The sequence below is a fragment of the Rattus rattus genome, chromosome 4, assembly GCF_011064425.1.
Source record: "Rattus rattus isolate New Zealand chromosome 4, Rrattus_CSIRO_v1, whole genome shotgun sequence".
In the NCBI taxonomy this organism is placed as follows: Eukaryota; Metazoa; Chordata; class Mammalia; order Rodentia; family Muridae; genus Rattus; species Rattus rattus.
In genome coordinates, this window is record NC_046157.1 from 90,261,922 (window position 1) to 90,283,904 (window position 21,983).

At 40.5% G+C, this 21,983-nt stretch overlaps 1 protein-coding gene across 1 annotated transcript in view; it reads left to right on the plus strand.

Annotated features, from left to right (window-relative positions):
• Kcnh8 (potassium voltage-gated channel subfamily H member 8) overlaps positions 1–21,983 on the plus strand; it is a 582,230-nt gene that overhangs the window by 546,961 nt on the left and 13,286 nt on the right. The window contains exons 12-15 of the mRNA XM_032900823.1: positions 7,227–7,265; positions 13,424–13,779; positions 16,063–16,169; positions 18,385–18,461. Of these exons, the coding sequence (XP_032756714.1) occupies positions 7,227–7,265; positions 13,424–13,779; positions 16,063–16,169; positions 18,385–18,461 (579 nt within the window). The remainder of the gene's footprint in view (positions 1–7,226; positions 7,266–13,423; positions 13,780–16,062; positions 16,170–18,384; positions 18,462–21,983) is intronic.

The following is a 21,983-nucleotide window of genomic DNA, read 5'->3' on the forward strand; positions in this document are numbered from 1 at the left end:
TTTAGAAATATGCATGCTTGAATTAATTTGTGCCTAGTTTCAAGGTCTAACTAATGCTGTGTGTCTATGGACATTTAAACCTGTCTTTCTTTCTTTTCTTTGATTTTCTTCCTTATGTTCCTTTTTCTTTTTTCTTTTCTTTTTGATGCAAAGTCTCCCTGTGTAGCTCTGGATGTCTTAGAACCATGTAGACCAGGTATCCACCTGCCTCTACTTCATGAGTTCTGGGATTTAAGGCATGTGCTATAATGCCCAACGTCTGTCTTCATTTTTAAGTGGGAAGTAAATATAATAGAGTTGAGACAAATAACATTACAAAGTGAAGTCATTTTGTTATATGAAAGCCTCCATTTGGTATTATGCAGACGACCATTGCTCTTCGGTGTTGAATACCAACCCTTTGTCCAGAAGGGTGATTTGGTGGGAACCTGCATGTAAGAAGAACATGGCTGATTTGTGAAGGGCTCTTGTATTTATTTCAAGTTGAAGAAGCCCAAATTAATGCTAAGGTAACTGTGACCTAGCTCAGTTGATGATGTAAAATGCCATAATGCCCCATTCCACACATAAGCACCCTCCCTGAGAGACTTAAGTGGGGTGTAAACACACAGTCAGCTATTCTTTTACTAATGTGTATTGTAACAACATTGAGTTATGGGGTGCTTGTGTGTGTGTGTGTGTGTGTGTGTGTGTGTGTGTGTGTGTCTGCTTCATTTATATTCTTGTCCAAAACACCACCAAAAACTGTTTACATTGCTATAATGTGAAGATGATAAACTATGGAATTATTGTTTTGCTAAATGAGGAACTTTGTTTAGCAAAAAGTAGAGCAGACCACATCTCATTTCTCATTTAGCTGTAGAAAATTTCCCAGGTAGCCCATGCTGGTGTCTCTAAGATTGCAGGGCTGAGAGCACATGTGCAGATCCAAACATTGGCTTATAAATTGTGGTCTGTGTACCACAGAAACAATGCTGGTAAAGTCCTACCATCCTTGGCCACTGACGGCTGTGGAGAATGAGTGGTCCACCTGACGGTCCCATGAAGATGTGTTTCCTTCCCTTTCAAAGTAGTCAAGTCCTTGATAGTTCAGCTTCATGATGGAATCTGAAAGTAAGGAGAGGTTTCTAATAGTGCCTCAGTACTCCTGATAAACTTCACAGACCACCTTTAAAAATGGAAGCATCAACTTTCCATGACAAGTTTGTCCTCGACAAATCCTGCCCTGTTACCATCTGTCAGAATTCAGGGGGTGCACTAAACTGTGGATGAGGGAAATAGAGGAAGGAAACCAGAAATAACCCTTTCTTAGGAAAAGACCTGAAGAAATTTTTTGTAATAATTTTTGAGTTAGCATTCAAAATGATGAGTTTTATTGTGAGATGCCCATACATGTATATTTTGTTCATATTTTCTCTGTCCATGAAAATTCTAACAATGGAGGAGTTGTGTAAATGTCATTCTGGTGGGTTTCCTACACCTGCCTTTGCTCTCAAATCAATACAGGGAATTTCTACATACTCTCGAGCTCATTTTAGCTCCAGAGGAAAAACACAGCAACATGGTGTTTTCACTAGCAAGCTGCAGGCACTAATAGTTGGTCAGATTCTGATCTATTCTAACCTGATTATCTGCTACCCAGTGAAATGGTCCTTTACCTGCCTCTGAGTCTTGCCTTGGCTCTTGGTGTGTGTGTGTGTCCTCCTAGTTGTCATGGCAAATCCTCCTGGTCCATCTACATGCTGTTTCCACACTTTTTACTCCTCGTGGTCCTTCTTACTCTCTGGTTCTCTTTGGGACCCCGGTACTGGGATTAAGAGTCCTACCTTACATCTTCTGCCCAGCTAACTGGCTGACCAGCCCTTTTATTAATCAATCAGAGGTGATCTAAAACATTTTTTACATAATATAGGTACCAGAGATGATTGATTGTGCCATGCTGTCGTCTGAACTACAACCAGATATCTGGGCATAGAATTCAGCATCTGAATATACAGTGCATAAAACTATACCCCAACAAAGTTGGAGAACTTTAGGGCATATGAGTTAAGCAGCCTGTGTCAAGTATGAACACTTCTACTTTCCTGGTTCTTCAGGCATTGCAAGCTACACACTCAAATCTGAAGATTCAATGCTATGGTCCACATATGGAGTTAGTGATTAGTTATCATATTGACTTTCTGTAGCCTCTTAATTATCTTATTCTTCACTTCTTACTTTTCCTTCTAGTGTTTTCTATAGTGATAGTTTTGGTGGACATGGATTTCTTTAACCTGTTTATATCATAGAAAGTTTTTCTTTCTCCCTCAACCCTAGCAGATATTTCTGCTGAGTTAAATTATGTGGATTGGCGTAAATATGGATTCATTACTGGTGAACCAGCTTTCAGTCCCCTAAAAGTATTATTTTCTTTAATTGGGTGGTCCGTTCTTCTTCCTGTCCTGATACTCTGTCTTCTGCGTGACTTAGTCTGCCGATGACTCTTCCTTCTGAGTCACTGTATTGGGTTGAAGAATATTTCATTTCCATGTTTAGTTATCGTATGTGTTCCAGGCCCTTTGCTGAATTCACTTTTCAAGCTCTGACTCACTCTCATTGCTTTATTCAGTCCTTGGTTTGTGTTTTCTTGAACTTTAATTACAGAGGTTATTTTTCCTGTCCTTTTCAAGTTTATTCAAATGTTTATTCATCATTCTGTCTCCAGATTCATCTTGGTAGTTCTTGTTGGAGAAAATTACTCCAGGATTAAGATACTTATTGTCTTGGGTTTTCATATTTCTTTTATTCTTGTGCTAGAACTTAAGCATCTAGAGTGAACTTGTTAGTGTATGTTTGGTATCAGTTTCCGATCCACCTGTGTCGAGGAGGAGCTTAGCTCTGTATTTCTGTCAGCCTATCTTTGCTGATTTCAGGTCAGATAGGAGGTGTTTGAAGTTTCCTCTCTGAGACACTCAATGAGAAGACTGGGGGGTCTCTCCAGTGAAGACAGTGGTATGATGCTTGAGACAAGTCTCAAGATGGTCTGCCAGGCAGGCCAAAATGATGGCTGTTGTCTGGATCAAATATTCAGACAGGTGGTATAGGGAGTGGGTCAAGAGGACTTAACCACCAGTACCCAAAAAGGCTGCTAGCTGCTTGAACTGGCTCCCGGACGATCAGGGTACAGAGAAACTGGAAAAGAGGAGGTTGTTAAGGGGACCTACTGACAAATATGGATATAGGGCATGAGCCTGAAGAGAAGTGAGAAGCTGCACAGTTGATTGGGGAAGTAGGGCTACAAGGACGTCCCAAGAGAATCCTTCATCCTGGAGCTGGGGATGAATCTAAATAAAAGCTGACCTCCATTCTTCATATCTGATATGTGACATTTTCACATTCCCAGCCTCTACAACTCTCGTTTGTTTGTTTCTTTGTTGTTTGTTTTCTGTTTGTCTGAATACCCATTAATGATAGCTAGAAAACTGCCTGTTTTCTAGAAGATGTAAAATCTATTGTAGGAAGAACTTCAAGTTCCACAAACCTTTCAGTCTCCTGGAGAAAGGACATGGTGTCAATAATATTTTTTCATCCTGAGACTGAATTTACATTTTTCTCTGGGGAGTAAATGACTAAGGACTCAGAATTCTAGAAAGATCTAAACCCTCCTAAAAGTTAAAGCAGTATTGAGTAACCTTGTACCATATATTTTATGTGAGAGATAAGGAACCTGCTTTATAACAACCATCAAATCCTTTAATGCCATGCATAGCATTTAGTCTTTCTGCCCAGTAAACTCATTTCATACTGGATGAAATACAAGGAAAGTTCTGGCTCTATGAATGGGAACTAGGAGTCTGGAAGCTAGTTGTCTTAGTTTGCTTTCTATTGCTATAATAAAACCATTGACCAAAATCAGCTTGCAGAAGAAAGGGTTTACGTGAATTATACTATCACATAGTAGCCCATCAAGGGAAGCCAGACAGCAGCTAAAGGCAGAAACCAAGAGGCACAAACTGAAACAGACCATAGAGGAACAGGCTTACTGGCTTGCTTTTCATTTTACTGCTTTGTTACCATTCTTATACACTCATGGACTCTGAGATGGCATCACCTACCAGTGACCTGGGCCCTTCCCTTCAGTTATTAATCAAGAAAATGCACCAGAGACTTACCTAATGACCAGCCAGATGGAGTTATTTTTTCAATTGAAGTTCTGTCTTTGCAGATGGCTCTAGTTTGAGTCAAGTTGATGAAACTAACCAGTATACAAGGTTTCTAGCAGAAACCTTTCTAACAGTGTGCTATTAACTTAATGGATGACATAAGCAAGTTATTTCCCCTGCCTGAACTTCAGTTAGCTTATCTCTAAAACTGAGGAATTGCTCTGGCTCTGTGGTTTCTTTCCTTTCTATTTATTATTTCTTCTTTGAGAATTTTATGCTTGCATACAGTGTATTTTCAGCATATCCACCTTCATTTTCTTCTATCCAATTCTTCCTGAATCTCCCACCACCTTTTCCCTCTCCCAACTTCACGTCTTCTTGGTTATCTTTTAAATATATAACCACTGAGTCAAATTAGTGCTGCCTATGTGCACACAAGTGTGGGATCATCCACAGAAGCATAGGCAACTTATGGAGGGACTACATATTCCTCTGAAGAAAACTGACTCTCCTTCACCCAGAAACCATCAGGAGCCAACAGCTAGCTCTTCAGCTTCAGATGAGGCCTCCTGAGGCCCTCCTATATTGGTGCTGAAGTGGACTAGGTCGACCTTGTTCAGATCCTTACGACTGGGTTGTTGTACCCCACCCACTACTAACTGAAAGAGATTCATCCTCTCGAGTTAGCATAGTGGAGTTTGATTTATTAAAGACATATTCACAAGTTCTCAAGGTAGTCTCTTACCAAGTAGGGGTGGAATCCATTGTAGTAGAAGCTCTAGAGCCAAGTTTAGCTACAAATTCCTGAGTTTCAGCAGGCTAGATAGGCATGAAGGGTTACCAGAATGAATTTAACATGGTACTCTTTTAAACATTAATGTCATATGTAAATAAATTTATTCAAAGAGTCTATCAGTGATAGGAAATTACTAAGTATAAATATACACACATATGTATGTATGTATGTATGTATGTATGTATGTATGTATGTAATGTGTTTGCCCCTGTACCACCTAACCTGCTAAACAGTTGCTGCCTTGCGACAACTTTAAGAATGACCTTATATTGCCTAGTATTTTCTTTCCTATTTAGCAACGGGGAGATTTTAAAGTACCTACCTCATGTGATCACAGTGAGAATAAACAAGCCTAACTCCTGACTTGTCAAGGTGATAGTCAATTGCTGAACTCTTAACTAACAGACAAAGAATGATAATGATCATAACGCTAGCTGTGATATTTTGCCATCAAATTTGCCCATGGTCAGCAGCACCAGGAGCACCCAGAAATGCATTACGAACTTGTGTTCTCAAACTTGACCCAGACCTCCTACATAATAACATATCTTCCAGTGAGATCCAATGGTGACTTACAGACACAGGGATGTCTGCAACGTACTAACAAAGGAAATCTACCTGAGACTCAGATTCATATTGATCTTAGGTCAAGATACTGAGAGTTGGGTGCCCACCCACATCCCACGACTGTAAGCCACCATCTCTCTCATCTTTCACCAGACATGTCTAACGAGGGGATACTAAAACCTTCTGGATATGATTGTTTGTTCTCTAGATCAAGCTGTAACTAATAGGATCTTTGAAGCACATTTTCATGTCTCCCACAATATCAAGAGCACCATAATTTTGTCTTGTTTTTCACATTTTTAATTATTCAGCTGTCTTATTTGTCACTGTTTGGGGAATTATTGCAAACTTATGTCTAAAATGCTTCTGATTAATGCATATTTAGGCAACTAAACAGATGCAGAATGAGCTGACTGCTTTCATAAAATTAAACATTGATGAAACATGTATTTGCACAGCAATAATGATACCACATGTGCATAAATAATGACAGATCTTCTTTCCTAATCATCTCAGGGGGAAAATGATGAATGGGAGACAGATTTACCAAACACTTCTGGCCCACCATGTGAATGATTTTCAAGTGTATTTGTGCATGTGAATAAAATTATGCTAATTTATGGCTTCTATTACCACATAAAAGTATAAGAAGTTGTAATTAGTTCTTTTTAAAATAAGAATGTGGTTGATATCAGAGCATGTTTTAAAGATATGTCAAAATCTCCAGACTTCTTTAATAAATCATATAAAATAAATATTTTACATACCTTCTACATTCTGGGATCATAAGTAATTATATGATATATCTTTGTATGTCTAAGATTGAAATCTTTCTTGTGGTCAATAGCATGTTTCAATTTTATTAGCATTTTTTGTGAGTAATAGAATCTGTTTTTCCAACATACTTGTATTAATTATTTGAGAATTTCCCATAATGAAGCCTGATCACACTTCCCAATCATCCCAGGTCCACAACTTTTTAACCCTTGAGACTCCCACCCTTGCACAAAAAAAGGAGAAAGAAAAAGAAAAAATAACTACCAACAACAAAAAAAGCACACAAGTCCAATTTATGTTGCCCATACTGGAACATGGTCAAACTCCTAGAAGCCAGCTCCTTAAAGAAAACAAATTCAGTAGTCCAGGACTGTGATCCCTAGGATGTTTTCCCAGCAAGAAGACTTGAGTGAGACAGAGGGGACAGAAGAGGCCTCTAGTCTCTTGCCAGCAGTCAAGAAAGAAGGAAGATTGATGGACAATAGTAAAATCAAATCAAAGGGGATTTTACAGATAACAGCTTTCACAGAGCTAAAAGAAAGCAAGAGAACTCTGTCTGAGATGAGGAAAGACCAACAGGAAGAGAGCAAACTCAAGGGAGCCAGTGAAGCACCAAGACAGAAGGACAGCAGCAGCTCACTGTGATAAAAGTTGACCCCCACCAGTTGTGTCCAATGGGATACAGTCAACTTGATGTTGTGTCTCATGGTGAACTTCAACTTGATATTGTATGTGGTGTGGATTTCAATATTATGTCCTGTGATAAACTATTGACTTTCCCTTCCTGATGTGAATACACAATGATCAGCAGAGGTCCTAGAGAGTAGAATCCTTTAGAAACATCTGTTAGAAGACCTTTTCTCTTCCCCACAAAAACACACTTCTTGAAATGTGTGGTCCATTGAAAAGGTCTAAAGTACTAAACATTCTATTTGTTCTTTCAGGTAATATCAAGATTATCGAACAAATCTACAGTCTCACAGGTATGGCTAGCATTGTCTTATATTCTTATTTCTGTTTTTGCTTTGCTATGTTGCCAAGACTGATCTAGAAGTTAACCACACTCTTGCCTGTTTTCTTCGTATCATGTTCTGTTATCATAATAATAGTGGCTTCATAGAATGAGCTGGGTGGTATGCTTTCTCTTTCCTTTTCATGGAGCATTTTAAAGAATGTCGTCACATCTTCCTTAAAGGTTTGAGAGAATTAACCAGTGAGTCCGCCCTGGGGATTTTTTGTAGGGAGGCAAAGATAACTCTTCAAGCCTCATTTCTTGCGTATATTGTTTATAACTTGGAAGAGTATATTGCCTAGGAATTTAATAATAACATTTCCAAAGAATGTATTATCAATCCCTTCAGATTTCATTTGAATTATTTCTAATTTTATTAAATTCGGTCTTTTGTTTGACTTTGGTTCCTCTGGCTAAAGGTTGCCACTCTCTTTATCACTTCAGAATTCTAACTTTTTGCTTGATTGTCTTCTTGGCTGCATTTCATCATTTTCCCCCATGATCTTTATTATTTCTTAATGCCAACTGCTTGTGCTGTGACTGTGGTGATGCCACAGTAAAAAGTGAATCTACTTCTTGGAGTCGTTTAAAACATGAGCAAGCCTGATCTGATCTGTTTACTTCTCTCGTGTGTCCCACCTGTCCCTGTCACATCAGCCACACAGACGGCTTCCTATTGGTGAACACCATTACAGCATGATATGGGAAAAAATAAGGAACCTCTGAATTTTTTTACCAGAGTTTGCAAGAGGAGTACTTTACTGACCCAAATGACATTAAAAAACGCAAACAGATGTTACCCTTCTATATCCAAACGTTGCATCAATATTTACACCCTCTCTCTCTCTCTCTCTCTCTCTCTCTCTCTCTCTCTCTCTCTCTCTCTCTCTCTCTCTCTCTTCCCATCTCTGTATTTCCATACTCTGTACATTTTTTCTGATATACATTTAAACATTATAGATTCCTTCTCAGTTCTCTTTTTCCCCTCTTTTCCCATGAAATCTTCTCTTCCTGTGCTGAGTATGACTATCCTCTTCCTTTAAGTACCTTTTATAATGATGGCTTTGTTATCAGGGATCGCCTTAGATTTGCTTATAATGGCTTAATATATATCATTTCTTCTTTCCTGGTTTTTATGGTTAGAGATGAAAGTATGGATGTTATTCTGATGCGTTTGTCTTTGTAAAGTAAGTCGGAATTTATTTCTGAAATACTGTTTCTTGCTTTGTGTTTCTAACATCCTGACTCCGCTGTACTACAGAGAAGTTCCTTTTTGGTCATGGTTATTTGGGGTACTAAGTGCATCAAACATTCTAGTCTCTCTTTCTCTGGGTGAGGGAAAATTTCACTGTCATGCCATTGTACCCAGTCTCTCTGAGCTCAGTTATTATCTTTGTTTATTCTAATTACTACAAATCCTTGGGACTTGAGATCCTTTTGACTGTGTCCAGAATTCTTGGATGTTGTGGTTATGTTCATTCATTTTTCCCCAGCTGATGGTTGATTATAGTATTTCTTCCACATTGTGCTCCAACCCTGATAATCTCACTTCTACTTCTATGTCAAAAATCTAACGATGATGATTGTCACTGTGTGTTTTTGCTTTTGATGCTGTTGCTTTTTAGTTCATTAAGATTTCCACTTCTGGGCTGGGGAGATGGTTCAGCGGTTAAGAGAACTGACTGCTCTTCCAGAGGTCCTGAGTTCAAATCCCAGGAACCACATGGTGATTCACAACCATCTGTAATGGGATCTGATGCCCTCTTCTGGTGTGTCTGAATTTACTGTGTACTCATATACATAAAATAAATATATCTTTAAAAAAAAAGATTTCCACTCCTGATATTTTAATTTTCTTCAGCATCTTAGGATTCTTGCTCAGTTTCTCTTCCCTATTGCTAACCTTGTCTTCCATGCTGCTGATTGCCCCATCTGCTTTGTTGACATTTTCTTTTGTGTTTCCTCTATAGAGCTTAGACTGGATGTATCTGCTTGCTTGTGCCTATTGAGGGGAATCACTGATCATTTTTACTAGTACACTTTAAAATCTTCATCTGAAGGGCTCTGGTGATGGTTCAAGGGGTAAAACACTTGTATAGAATGAAGAGATTCCCAGGACCCACATCAAAGCCAAGCATGGCGACTTGCATCTATAGCTGTACTGCTGAGAAGGATACCAGGAATTTGCTTACTCTCCATTTTAGCTAAGGTTTCTCTTCTGTGTATGCTAAGGTTCTCATTAGCCACACTTTGCAGGGAAGTTCGCTGGCTGAGCTCTCAACCTCTTGAGGCATACTGCCTGGAGTGGCTATGGTTGAAGGTAGAGGTGTTTCCCCACCTGATTTACTGATATGAGAAGCAACCATAACACTGAGATCTGTACAGGTAGATAGTCTGACTTGTACTTCTGATTTAGGTATTTCCTCAGTCAAGGATTTTCTCCGATGATTCTAGACTGCATCACATTGATAAATAAAGCCACCTAGTTCATTGCCAATAGGCCCACTGACTGCTAACAATCTGTTAGCTAAGGAAGGATGGAGCTTGTAGAAGGAGGAGTAACCCTGCATCTCCAGCAATGTAAATGCTATTTTCATCTTTATCCCTCTTCTAGTTCCATTTCTATTGCTGTGATAAAATTCTCTGTCAAAAAACAACTTAAGGTTCTATTATAGATTGAAAATCCTGGTGACAGTCCACAATAGTTTAAATATTCTTAAGTGATTAAGTGTTTATTATTTAATATATAATATGCAATGTCTAATATTCTCTTCTTTCTATTCTTAATTTGAAGTTGAGGAAGCCAAGACTCTTAAAGATGCTGTGCTTACCGAGGTTATAGTTAGAAAGTAAGGACCAGGACTTCAGCAACACGTGAAACTATGCACATCACACAAGACTTTGTCCTTCCTTTGAGACAATTTGATTAATCATTTAGGAGTCTGAATTATAGCAGAGTACCAAGAAGCAAATCTGAGATTCCTTTAGATGTGACTATCAAACCTCAATGCAACCTCAGGAGAGTGCTAGTCAGGGAAATAAAGTAGCTCTGTAAAGGGAGAGATCCGTAGTAGAACTACCTGACAGTATAAGAAGACGGCAGCTGGGAAGCAGGTGGCCCAGATAGCAGTTCCAAACAAAGGAACTAATTGTATTAAGAAGCTTAATACATGACTAAGAAACTTACAGAAGGAAAAGTTTGTTTCTGCTTAGAGCTCCAGAGAGATGAGAATCCCTTGTGACATAAGGCATGAGACGTGCTGGTCAGTGTGTGAAGCTAAGCAACCGCACCCCCAGCCTCAAACACTAAACAGAGAGAGCAAACTGGAACTAGGGCATGACTGAGAATTCTCAAAGTTCACCTCACTGACGCACTTCTCCCAGCAAGGCTGTGCCACCTCTTCAAATAGTGCCATGAACCAGGGACAATATGGTGTTCAAACATCTGAGACAACAGGGCACATTTCTCACTTATATAACACACTAGTTATCTTGAATAGAGGCCAGTGACAGGTGAGGTACATAATAATATCAGAATTTTAGGTCTTGTCTACAGTTATGCTTGTAGGAAAATGAGTTCTTTGTATAAGTAATATCTGTCATCTTAATTGTAAGAATCAGTTGGTGAGAGACTTGCTCAAGGCATCAGGACTCCCTGACAAAGTAGAATTCTGAGACTTAAATGAGCTTGTAGATGTACAAACATTTTGTAAGTTATCAGTCAGAGGATTCTATTAGAACCAATGGAGACTTCTTCAAACAAAGGAATGAATAAATTGTCAGTGCCAGTGCAAACAGATCTAATTAGAGATTTACTCAAGTTTGTTTTTCATTTCTTTGATAAGTTTGCCCTGTAGTGTCTTTAGCGGGGCAAGCTAATTTTTCTGCTCTACACTAAAAGTAGACAATGATCCTGTACAATTCCATGAGGGTCCAATTTTTGTTAAAGCACAAAACAAGATAAACAAATGAAAAAGTAGTACCATGGCATTCCCATAATGAACACATAGCTTTACATTTGGTTATAATATTATATGTATCAAGAAAGAAGAATCTGGGGACAGTATTTTAGTCAAAAATTTCAAGGTATTAAGATTAACAAAAAAATGAATAAACCAATACTTTATTCCACTTAGTGACTAACAGCCAAACTAAGAGGGCTATGGCCTGGAAGGCACTTGGGAAGCACCACAATACTTTGTTGTTTTGTTATAATTATGAATGCCACAAATCCAAATGCACAAACGAAGCAAGTACTTGATGACATAAACACCATGGCAGCTCATGAAACTTAAATAATAACTGTAGTTGTTTTCAGTGTTTACTATTATATTTATTAGGAATTATTGTTAAGTATGTATACACAATTGGGTCTGGAAACAAAACCGGGACACAGAAAAAGGATCTTATTTTCTTGAAATGATTCGTGAACATGCCTAAAGATCATGTCTGGCCCGAAGCAAGAAGCCTTGCAATAGTCAAGAGGGTCTAGCCTTGCCTCTGCCACCCCTGCTTGGCTACTCCGACTTTACATTACTTGTTTTCTCTCCTATTCTCCCTTTCTTGGCCTATGAGATTGGATGCCCCAGTTAAGAGCACAATGTTCCTGGGATGAATTCCAGAAAGACTGTGTTTCCTCTATATCTCAAGGATATAGAGGAGCAGGGGTTTGCTGTATTGTCCTCTGTTCCCCACTTCTCCACTGGGGTACCTGGAGCTCCACTGGCATGCTGCTGGAAGGAGGTAGGGCAGAGTCCTTATGAGGTAGTTCACAGTTCTTGTACTCCTTCAAGGGGCTGGAAAGGGAAACTGGAAATTGGGACAAAGGCTGTGTTTTCAGGTTCCCTGTGTATCCAGGCGCCTCCAGCATACCACTGGGAGTCAGGAACAGGGGTCCCTGGTCCACACTTCATCTCAGGGCATCCATACACTGGGCTGGAAGGAGAAGGCAGGGCCCCAGAAAGGGTGGAACCCAGTCTGATTCTGACTCAGAGTGAGTGCTTAGAGTTCTGAGGGACTGAAGGACGGAAGACCTTCCTTGGGGGCTGTAGGTAGCAACTCTAAGGTGAAGGTCTTCCCCACTGCAATCCTTAGTGAAGAGATGATCCTTACAAGAATCACCCATAGAGAAGGGGAAGGGGAGGGGGTAGGGGGATGTTGGCCCCGGAAACTGGGAAGGGGAATAACAATCGAAATGTAAATAAATACTCAAGTTAATAAAGATTAAAAAAATGAAAAAAAAAAGAATGCCTGTTCATATTGTCTTATTTAATGGTGGATATGAATGCATACACTTCATTCAGGGTCGACCAGGTGTTAAATACCTTTTATAGGAAGGAATGTCTAGAGAGAGAAGCTCATTGGCTGACAACTTGGGGACTGTGTAGGTACCTTATTAACGCGACAACTCCAGGTGTTTATGCTATGTGACCCAGTGCTTGTGGTCCTCATTGGAATTCTGTGGTTACATATTCCAGAGTAGGTAGAGGCAGATGGGGAAAGGCTCCACCCCTGCCATTCTCAATTCTGAGATTCCTGGGGCTTGGGCTCATCCAAACTTACCATTCTTATGCCTGTCTGGTAGCAAGGTCCCACATGCCCTACACTCTCTCTTGTTAATGACATCAAAGAACAGGGAGCTGGAAGCAAGAAAGCTGAGGATGCTTCGTTTTTCCATCCACGAGGTCTGGAATAGATAGAAGACACTTTCATTCCCAAGTATCATGCAATGCTGAAGTTCACATTCCCCTTAAAGAAATTGAAGTTTTAAATCATGCGACCCAAGACTGTGCAATAAAAGGAACATGTTCATATTCCCAAAGGGAATGCCGTCTATGACTATGAGTGTGTAGCTGAGTAAAATTTAGGGAGTAAAGTATGTACAATCCATCTTTTACACAGCTCTCCTCACAGATATTGTTAAAGACCAAGGGAATGATTGGCGTTAAAACCAAGAGATCAGGCATGAAAACTGGGAGTCCTTTAAAACTTGATAGTAAGATCGTAGCATGCAAAAGTTTACCAGCCTCTAAGGAATTTGATCTTTATCAGTACGACCTCTGACAGGAGTGACCTGCCTCTTGGGAAGTCTCGGCAGCGTGTACTAATCTGTTGTATCCATTGATCTAGGCAGAGCCCAAGGGGAATGGAAGCATCAAGAAGAGACTCCCATCCATTGTGGAAGATGAGGAAGAGGAGGAAGTGGAGGAAGAGGAGACCACCTCCCTTTCTCCCATCTACACAAGGGGATCCTCTGTTTCACACAGCAAAAAGACTGGAAGCAGTAAGAGCTATCTAGGTTTGAGCTTAAAGCAACTGGCCTCAGGAACAGTTCCATTCCACTCACCTATCAGAGTCTCCAGTGTCAACTCCCCTAAAACCAAGCAGGAAGCTGACCCACCTAACCATGGCAAACGGAAAGAGAAGAATCTGAAAGTTCAGCTCTGCAGCCTGGGTACTGCTGGAACCCCAGAGCTCAGTCCGAGGTAAGAGTCACCGGAGTATCGGTCTCTCCAGTGAGAATCCACACTTCCGTGTGTGCTCACATGCAGACTAGCATATACCTTGTGAATTATTCAGCCTTCTGAGACTTTCTGTCTCATAACTTCCCAGCCTTGACTTCAGTTTTATTAAATCGTGTGTACAGTCTTTTGAAATGTATATGCACAGATGTGTGTGTACTTGTGCTATAAAAGTTGTACTTATTATTATTTAAATGAGATCTTTCCTTTTTTGCACTAAGTTATCTATTTATCATGATTCAAATTATAATTTAACTCACAATCGAATGGAAGAGACGAAGAGCCTTCTGGGTTACTCCTTAATGCCTGTATCTTTATGGAACAACAGGTTGAAGTGATGAATGACTGTGGGGTGGTTCCCTTGTCATGATAGGCTGCTTGCTATTGTCAATCACAGGGGCTGGTTTCTTTTTTGTTCTCTTTAGTAATGCTAGCTCTATTTTGCACTGAAAATAAAAATCACTTTAGAATAAAAGGCATTGAGACGGTAAAAAGAAAAAATCATGTTCATGTCGAGGTGCCAAAAAGGCGGTAAGAACCTTCAGAATCTCTAACGGGTGAGTAACCAAGCGAGGAAAATATCGTGAATGCTTCCTAGGTTTCACTCACCTTGTAAGGTGATTTTCCCATTCCTTTTTAAAAATGTCTTTAGTCTTCTTGCAGTCCCAAGAAGCCACTTGTATTATCTCTTACTATAATGTTTAAAAATAAAGTTTAAGACTTAAATATTCTGCCCAATACCTCAGCAATAGCAAGGAATACAAAAAGCTGAATTCAAATTCTTTCTCTGCTTATAAACCAAGTAATTGTTTTAATACAGTAGTCCATTATCTGCTTGAGGAGAAGACATTTTAACATCTGTGCATTGCTCGTTAAGCTGAGTGAGAAGAAAGCATAATAACTTTTAGTTAGAAACGTTTCAGAGCTGAAAGAGAAAGACTTCTGTGTGCCAAGATCACATACTTGTCAAATGAGAGTTTGGTCAAATGGAGAGCATTTCAGGGCCACTTGCCAAAATGTTATAGCTTCAGTAAAAGACTGGGAGCCTTCATTTTTATTTTTGTTATCTTTCTGTATAAATTTTTTATGATATACTTGTATTTGACAATGAGTAAATTAGACATTATTTACCAAGGAAAAAGGCTCAACTCCTCAGTGATTTAAACACTAGAGATGAAGCTGGATCTTGGTGGAGCACACTTTCTTGGCACACATGAAGCCCTAGCCTCAATTCCTAGAATAACAACAGCAAAATATTAATCGAATAAATGATGTTCTTTCATGCTCAGGTAGGTAGTTTTAGGGCTTTGTCTAGTGGTGTCATTGAATATTTTTCTATGATGTTTCATTTGTTAAAAGTTAAAACGTGTTTTCTTGGATGGGAGTAAAATTGTGTGTTTGTGTGTTGTGTGTTTGTGTGTGTGTGTGTGTGTGTGTGTCTATGTGTCTGTGTGTGTGTGTCTATGTGTCTGTGTGTGTGTGTCTATGTGTCTGTGTGTGTGTGTATGTGTTGTATGTCTGTGTGTGTCTGTGTGTGTGTGTATGTGTGTGTGTGTGTGTGTGTGTCTATGTGTCTGTGTGTGTGTGTCTGTGTGTGTGTGTGTGTGTGTGTGTCTATGTGTGTGTGTGTGTGTGTCTGTGTGTGTGTGTGTCTATGTGTCTGTGTGTATGTGCCTGTGTGTGTGTGTCTATGTGTCTGTGTGTATGTGTCTGTGTGTGTGTGCATGTGTGTGTATGTGTGTGTGTCTATGTGTCTGTGTGTGTGTGTGTGTGTGTGTGCGCGTGTTAACCTACTTTTCAAATCTGAGAATAATTAAGTCTAATTTCTATAGTATCAATGTCCAACAAAAATAAAATGTAAGATAAAATGTGAGGCAATATGTAGCTTTAAATTTGTATTTGCCACATTTTAAAGCAAGTAAACCCTAAATTCAATTCACTTTGGTATATACTCTGTGCCATACCATATGTCCCAAATATTATAATTTTAAATGTGAAAAACATAAAAATCCTTGAAGAGCTTATGGTTCTTAAAACGTGTTTTCAAACTCTAGAGTGCATATTACACACAGCACTAGTGATCACGCTGCCAAGAATCGTCTCAGAAAGTGGTTACCAAGGGGCTGCCATAACTTTATAGTACCCAGAATTTGGAAATTGAACAAAAAGTATCTTAGAGGTCTTATAGAACTTGTGGAATTCATAAATGTAAGTGCACAGCCAACTAATTGTCTGAACTTGGCACAGGATTGTCGATGGGATTGAAGATGGCAACAGCAGTGAGGAAACTCAGACTTTTGATTTTGGCTCTGAACAAATCAGGCCAGAGCCCAGGATTTCCCCTTCCCTTGGAGGTAAGCACCTGACTACTCTGTCTTTGAGAAGGGCATTTCTCACCAATGTGTGCTGTTGGTACTGTTGCTTTCTGATGCTACCTGATTCTTCATGGCATTCAGTGATTTGATTTAAGTCTGTGAAATCTCCAGGTACTGAGGACATTGTTTGTAATTGTCCTCTGTCCAGACCCCAGGCCCTGCCGTTTACCACCCCTAGTGAACAGTTTCTAGAATTCATCAAAGGGTTTCCCTATTTTCTAGACACATGCCTGTCAATATCACCGAGAAGAAATATCATGTTGATTGTGTACTCTGAAAATCTTGGTAATATTTAATCATTTATTTGCTGAGTAGCTATGTATTTACAGACTGTCAGAATAAACAATGTGAAGTGACGTAAGACTGTTGAATATGAAAAGCCAACCTGTAAGGAGCTGGTGTAAAAATATCACCATCTCAAGCCCAATTGGATTTCTCTCCCCCTCTGCCAACTCATCCGCAAAAAGGATCCATCAAAAAGGACATGATCAAGGCCACAAATGACAAGTAAACTCTGAGAAAACCATAGCTTCATTTGATAAAAACAGGACACTGCACATTGCTAAATGCATGGGTAAAGCAAAATGATTACATGAAAATTGGTATGCAAGACTAACATACCCTGGCCATGCCTTTCCCTCTTCTGACCAAATGCTCAGAGAGCCCTGCTAACCAGCAGCCTCAGGAAAGACCACTGAATGGACAGATCCAGCGACAGGGAGAGGACTCCACTGTTTAGTGAATTCAGGACATTATTTGGAATTAGCAATCCTTCCTAGTACTCATTGTCCTCTGGGGAAAAAGAAGAGACTTGATGCAGGCGACAAAAGAGTTAAGTCATTAACTAAGTCACATATGTTGACCTGACATTGTTGGGGCAATGGTCAAGGAAATAATAGTTCTATCAAACTGTTGGGTTTGCCACAAAAACCAGTAGTGATTCTCAGCAGCAAGGCTCTCCATGTGGTCCCACCAGAGGCAGTGCAGAGTCATGTACATCCACCTGGCTCTTAGCTTCCGGTTTTCTTGTCCTATCATTAAGCCCTATACTCAAATATTGAAGCAACAATTTTTCTTTATTCTACCTCCTAAGTATCTCGATGTTTTGCCTAGACCTTCTGTCCTACGTCTGTGTCCACACTCATAACTTGCATGCATTGCCATCAAATAGTATCCCAGACTTCACACAGTTTTGAATGGAGAAAGGAAAGTTTTGCAGTGTGAGTATATTTGTGTTGCTTAGCCTAAGAGCTTGAAACTGGAGTCTGCTTCCTATAGCCTTTACCACGAAATCCAAACCCACTGCCTAATTGCATTCAAGTGTCTCTTCCTTTTCCTGGGTTCTTTCTTCACTGCCAGCTCCTATAAGAGGACCTTGACCTGTCCTACATGATGGGAAATGATTTGTTGATGGACTGCAAGACGTCTCTGTAAAATAGTCTCTGTTGTGACTACTTTGAACTGTTGAAGTGCTTTTTCTTCTTCCACAAACAAGTATTCTACTCACAACTGGTCGAAGAGAGGCTAATTCTGTCACAATTTTTATTTACCTAGGTTATTTCATTTAATTGCAAAATGGGTCAAAGGCATGCATTACTGCCCCCTACTTATACATGGAGAAAAGAATCAGTCGAGTCGTTTCCTTCCTGAAGCTCTAATTTTTGCTTCTTATCCTGGAAAGAAAAAAAAAGTGTATTTAGAAGAGTAGAGTAGGGAGAAACTAGAAAAGAGAACTAAAAAACAGGCACAGTGTAGTAAAAGACAGAAGCATGCCAAAAAAATATTAGCCCCTCAAACACGAGTGGAATGAAAGGCTCTTAGGGGGCAGCAGCCAGTGTTTCCAATGGAGGCATGGTCAGTGGGTGTGGCAGTGGTCAATGTGGATGACAATGAGAATGAAGAGAGATGAGAGATTGACTTATAATGTGCTGATGATTGTGTCTGGGGACCCATGCAGTCAGTGTGAACACCAATCACCATGCTGTGATGCTGGCCCCTAAGGATACAGCAGGTGCCATCCAAAGAAGGAAAAGAGGTTTATCTGAACCTGGGGCGAAAGAAGCCACAGAGCTCAGGCAGCAGGAAGTTTGAAGTGACAGCTTGGCCTTCCTCCAACACAGCAGCTCCCCCGAAGCTTGAATACTCAGTGTACATTTCATTCGGAAGGGCTCACTCTCTGTGTGTCGCTTTTCAGAATCAGAGATTGGAGCTGCGTTTCTGTTCATCAAGGCTGAAGAAACCAAGCAGCAGATAAACAAGCTCAACAGTGAGGTACGGGGAGAGCGGGATGGATGGGCAAAGGGGAGAGCAATTCTACCTTCAACAGAAGCAGTGTGATATAAGAACCAGCTTGTGTCCGTGGAGAGAAATCACCTGAACCTCACAGAGCCCTGGGACTTTTGACCCTTTATGTAATGCACCCAAAAGTTCCATTCCCTGTATGTAGGTAGGGAACAGTAATGCCTGACCTTGGACCCATGGTGGAAATAAATGAAATGACCTAAGTAAATGAAGTAAGCTGAAAATATATATGGTAATTTTATAACTAGTGACAGCATTCTGTCCTGTCTGGAAAATGGTCGAAACATCCACACTTTTCAGTTTTCAGTGAGTGAGTTTGTTGAACATGAAGTAAAAGGACAGACACCAAGCAGCAGACAAACAAACAGAAGCAGCAGACAGGCAGCACAATACGATAACCTCAGACCCTTACAACACTCAGCAGAGACAAGTGGAATAACCACAGTGGGACAAGAGGCAGAAGCACCTTCATGGAATTAGCGTTTACAACACCCAGCAGAAATGCATCCACTAGGGAAGACGTGTCGAGCAGCGGGGTGGAGCGCCCACTAGGGGACCCATGCAGAGCAGGAGGTCTGTCCGTGGATGAGTACCGGGCTTCCTGTTCCCACTGTGGGTGTTCCTATAATAGTAACTTCTCTCAGGAGTAAGTTATCTTCTAGTTGCTCTCCAAGGTACATTTTCAATGTCTTTGTCTGTTTGCTGTTTTCCCCTCTTTCTGTCACAGACTCAGGGTCCTGCCTACCTCAGAAAAGGGACTTTTAGGGCCACTCGATGTGAATGTGCTTGAGTCAGGCACCAGACAAAGCCTTGTTGCTGGTACAGTGCACTTTCCACAACTTCAACAGTACATGACAACTTTTTTCTTTTTCTTCTTTTTTTTACAATATAAGATCTATTCTGAGCAAAGATTGTATTTGACAGATGTCCTTCAGTTTTCAGCCAGTTAAAGTAAGATTGTTAATCCACAGGAGAATGGGATTTATGAGTGATTTTGGCCTAAGTTCTGATTTTTCTCCACTACATATTTGCTACATAACATTGGAACTTGATCTCTCTGAATCTTAGGATTGTCCACATGAGAAAAGTAACTTTTCCAACAACTTTATTAAGATACATTTATGTATCATAAAATATATTTTAAAATATTTGATTCAGAAAGTGTTGGGTTAGCTATCACCAAAAGTTACCTTTCTTATCTGTTTTGTCTCCCCAGTAACGCCTCTCCGTCAGACTTACACTTCATCTAGGGCATCCTGCCTTGGAAAACCTTGGGCCTCCTCTCTGTTTTGATAAAATTTGCTTTTCTCTTCATTTACAGAGAATAAGATAGCTTCTTGGTTGCTGCTTCAGTTTCAATTGCTTTCCCCAAATAACAGTAGTCTAAAACATATTCTGGGGCACTTTAGACGCAAATAATCATTTTGGAAGAAACCTATGAAGCTTGGTGGGTAGGCAGAGAAGAGAAAAGCTGGAAGGTGAAGAGTAAATACATATTAACAAGGTAATTGGAGGTCAGGGTTTCGAGAACCTCTGCGAAATCGCAGGGGACAACTCAAAAATGATCATCCCAGTAACAAGGAAAAGAAGGCTGAGGCTTGTCATAGGCCTAGCTACAGAGCAGTCTTGACAGACTCTCTCAGGGAAAAAATGCAGGAAGCTCTGGATTCCTTTAGACCATGGGAAGGACCTGTGGAGAGGTAGAGGGTAAGGGAGTCCCCTTCCAGACTGAAGTTTGAACTCACATGCCATCATGGGAGAGAGTCAGCTAGTACTAATGTACTCATGAGGACTTTGTAAGTGAGATTCATCTGATCGCACAACCTGCCAGAGTCTGTAGTACCACAACATACGGTACAGCTTGAGCAACCCAGCTTTCTCCTAAATCTGAGCTCTGTTAGTGAAGATTAGTACTCAGCTGCTGTCTCTTCCTTCATCCTTCTGTTTCAGAAGTCAGACCAGGACTGACAGGAGGGAAATAAATTCCAGGAGAAAAAACAAGATGTCACTACTAGAGAACCCTGTAGCAGGATTGACAGTTCTTAAATCATAATGATTAGTTCAAACACTAGATCACCCAAATAACCTCCCATCAAAAAATACAGAAGGGCCTGGAGAGATGGCTCAGGGGTTAGGATCATTGGCTGCTCTTGTAGAGGACCCAGGTTCCCAACACCCACAGGGCAGCTTACAACCACCTGAAACTTAAGTCCTCGAGGATCCAGGGCCTTGTCTAGACTCTGTGGGCACCAGCATATGCAGTACATGGGCATACGTGCATGCTGGACATAAAAGATTTTAAAATACAATGTTTTTTAAATGGGGAAAAAACAGATAGATAGATGTCTTCTTGGTAATTTGCACATTAGCCTTCTTTTGAGACATTACTCTTCAGCTATTACCCTAGCTCAAACCACCCATAATTCCATTGTTATTCCTCCCACTCCCATTTGACACAAACACTTCAGAAATCTAAAAAGATATTGTTCTGTTTCTTTTTTTTCTTTTTTTTTCTTTTTTATTGGATATTTTTTATTTACATTTCAAATGTTATTCCCTTTCGCAGATTCCCAGCCATAAGCCCCCATCCCACCCCCCTCCCCTTCTTCCATAGATTTGTCCCCCCTCCCTAACCACGCCCCTTCCAACTCCCCTGACATTCCCCTGCATTGTGGGGTCCAGCCTTGGCAGGACCAAGGGTTTCTCCTCCCATTGGTGCCCAACAAGGCTATCCTCTGCTACATATGCAGCTGGAGCCATGGGTCTGTCCATGTGTAGTCTTTGGGTAGTGGTTTAGTCCCTGGGACCTCGGGTTGGTCAGTATTATTGTTTTTATGGGGCTGCAAGCCCCTTCAGCTCCTTCAATCATTTCTCTAATTCCTCAAATGGGGATCCCATTCTCAATTCAATGGTTTGCTGCTAGCATTCGCCTCTGTATTTGTCATGCTCTGGGTGAGCCTCTCAGGAGACAGCTATATAAGGTTCCTTACAGCATGCACTTCTTGGCTTAATCAATATCATCTAGTTTTGGTGGCTCTGTGTCTGTGTGTGTCTGTGTGTGTGTGTGTGTGTGTGTGTGTGTGTGTGTGTGTGTGTGTGTGTGTGTGTGTGTGGGAGAGAGACAGAGACAGAGAGACAGAGACAGAGACAGACAGACAGACAGGCAGGCAGGCAGACAGAAAGGCAGGCAGGCAGGCAGACAGACAGACAGATGCTGTATACCCAGGTGGGGCAGGCTCCGAATGACAATTCCTTCAGTCTCTGCTCCAAACTTTGTCTCCATATCTCCTCCTATGAATATTTTTGTTCCCTCTTTTAAGGAGGACTGAAGCATCCACACTTTGGTCGGCCTTCTTCTTGAGCTTCATATGGTCTATGGATTTTATCTTGGGTAATTCGAACTTTTGGGCTAATATCCACTTATCAGTGAGTGCATACCATGTGTGTTTTTTTGTGATTGGGTTCCTAACTCAGGATGATATTTTCTAGTTC